Source organism: Lynx canadensis, chromosome A1, assembly GCF_007474595.2.
Source record: "Lynx canadensis isolate LIC74 chromosome A1, mLynCan4.pri.v2, whole genome shotgun sequence".
Lineage (NCBI taxonomy): Eukaryota > Metazoa > Chordata > Mammalia > Carnivora > Felidae > Lynx > Lynx canadensis.
Window position 1 is genome coordinate 89723930 of NC_044303.2, and position 2712 is coordinate 89726641.

At 43.6% G+C, this 2712-nt stretch overlaps 1 protein-coding gene across 1 annotated transcript; it reads right to left on the reverse strand.

Moving 5' to 3' along the window:
• Window positions 1-1227: 1227 nt before the first annotated feature.
• LOC115501776 (olfactory receptor 10) lies at window positions 1228-2160 on the reverse strand. Its single transcript, XM_030297001.1, has one exon. The coding sequence runs from the start codon at window positions 2158-2160 to the stop codon at window positions 1228-1230; it is 933 nt and encodes a 310-aa protein (XP_030152861.1).
• Between the last annotated feature and the right edge of the window lie 552 nt (window positions 2161-2712).

Genomic DNA, 2712 nt, shown 5'->3' on the forward strand with positions numbered 1-2712 from the left:
CATTCATTCAGCCTATTAATTACTTACAGAGTGTTAGGCTCCTTTCTAAGCACATGGATGAGCAATTTAAGAAAGTAATGCCTCCAGTCTATCGTAGCTGGGCATAATAGCATGACATCCAGAACCACATAAGAAAAGACTGTGCTCTTCTGAAAATGAGAGGGTATTTTTCTCAAGTCTTGTTTTAATTAATGCAGACTTCCTCTTACAAGGATATGTCATTATACGCTGAGACAAACTTCAGAAAATTAGGATGCACTTGGGTCCCATATTAGGCCACAGAATTACTGAGCAACTTGTTAATGCCAATGTGGATTTGGAACCACGGATCATTGTTGTGTGAAAACCATTGGATGTAGCTGTGCAAATCAAGCCCCCTGACTCCTTTTGCTTTCACTTCTGTACTCAAATAGTGCTTTTTAATTCTGCACTTCTCTCCTATGAAAGTAAGCAGAGAATTCTGTTTAGAATCTCATTGACATCAGTTGCCTTGTCTCTACTTAACTCACAGTTCTCTTTATTCAGTTTTTTTTTTGTGATTTTAAAATTTACAAACTGTCTTATAGCTCCAGCAAGCGAACATGTTTATTCTTATTATTCAAACACTAAATTAGATAAAATTTGACATGTCCTAAAGCCTTGCCTTGAAGTCATGGTATTCCTTTCAATTCTAAGAAACAGGATCCTTGGTATACTGTGTAGTCTCTGTCTACTTGATTCTTATTCTTTTTTCTTGTTCCACATATACTTATTCATGACGGACAAGTATTGCATTGTATGTTACTGACTAAATCCTCCATTTTCCCAACTGTTTTGATGATGGTATAGTGAAAGTGGTGGTGGAGAAAATGAAGAAACTTCTATGGCCATGTAGCTGCTTAATAAATGTAGCAGAGTGATCATCGGTGCTATTGTAACATCTAGGAGTATGTTTGGTGGCATTTGAATAAGCTAGTAACCATGCATTGAAAATAGAAAAACATTAACAGTGGGACATAGAATTACTTGCCAGGGGAGATTGCCTTGGCCAGAGGTTCCTTTAAGGGATGGTTAGGTTTCCTTCTGGTGAGTCCCCACCCTGTAAAGATCCCAGGAATAGCTAGAGAAGAGCACACAGCAGATTTTCCAACCCCCTCACAGAAACATAAAACAAGCGCAGTTAAAGCAAGTACACCACAAGTTGTGTCACCAGTGGTTGCCTCACCTTTCTTCCCACTCTTGATCTCCCTATACCTGCTCCATCCCCATCAAGCTCCTGACTGCTTTCTTCACATCCTTATTCCTCAGTGTGTAGACCAGAGGGTTGAGTGTGGGTGCAAGAATCATGTAAAGCACTGCCAGTGCTTTGCTCTGGTCCTGGGAGTAGTTGTCCTTGGGCTGCAGATACAAAAACATAATGGTCCCATAGAAGAGTGAGACTACCATTAGGTGGGAGGCACAGGTCCTAAAGGCCTTTTTCCTTCCCTCTGCTGAGCGCATTTTTACTACTGCCCTGGCGATGCACACGTAAGTGGTCAGGATGATGGAGACAGGCATGCCTAGGATGATTAGCCGGGCAATAAACATTTTAGATTCTGTTGGGCCAGTATCAACGCAGGAGAGTTTAACAATGATCAGTAGTTCACAGAAGAAATGGTCCACACGCCGGTTTCCACATAGAGGCAGCACCATGGCCATTGAGGACTGGAGAAAGGAGTTAGCAAAACCAGAGGACCAGGAAGCTGCTGCCAGGAGGTGGCACAGCCTGGGGTGCATGATGGAGGTATAGTGTAGAGGCCAGCAAACTGCAACATAGCGATCAACTGCCATCACCGCAAGGAGCACACACTCTGTGGAGCCAAGTGCCAAGGCCACCCAGTACTGGACCATGCAGCCAGCATAGCTGATCTTTTTGTTACCTCCCCACATGTTCACCAGCATCTGGGGCACAATGCTGGTGGTGAAGCAGAGGTCAAGCACAGAGAGGTTTCTGAGGAAGAAGTACATGGGTGTATGAAGTCCAGCATCCAGGATAGAAAGTAGGATTATGGCCACGTTGCCCACAAGAGTTATGGTGTAGAACATCAGGACAAAGAGAGAGAGGATCAGCTCTAACTTGGGCCGCTCAGAGAAGCCCACTAAGATGAAATCCCCACCTGTGCTCTCATTAGCTGTTTCCATCTCCTCTTCAGCCCTATCACTTCAGGAGATCCCACACCCTCTGTTGTGGGATTTAAGAATAATAAGTGGGTAATTAATACACATAATGGATTTAAAGGACAAGCATGGGTCCTTATATGTGACCTAAATTCTACATTTTTGTTTTCTCTTGTCCTTTCCATCTATTTCCCCCTGCAACTGGATGAAAACTCCAGCAGATACATGACCTCCACAGTAATAAATGTATCACAACCAATTTCAGTTACAAACAGAATCTAAATCCACTAATTTGAAAACCCAATCCCATGAATACCAACAACTGAAAGCCTCACTTAGCATTCAGTCTTGTCCTCCACCAGCTATCACTCCTTCCAGGTAACCCCTTGTGCTTGAGGGATGGGCTGTGGGCAGCTTCTCTCTCTCCCCACCCTTTCTATGCCAGCATGACAGTAGGGCCATAGGGTCTTCCTGTTTGGGCCATGCAAAGGGGGAAGAAAAGAGTTACAAAAAAGTTCTTACTCTTCCAATCTGAGCCTGGGAGGTGTTTAAAGAGCTGACTCTTCTCTCATGGGA

What these genes read in the sequence shown, in the direction of transcription:
- LOC115501776 (XM_030297001.1), bottom strand. Translation starts at nt 2,160, where the DNA reads ATGGAAACAGCTAATGAGAGCACAGGTGGGGATTTCATCTTAGTGGGC.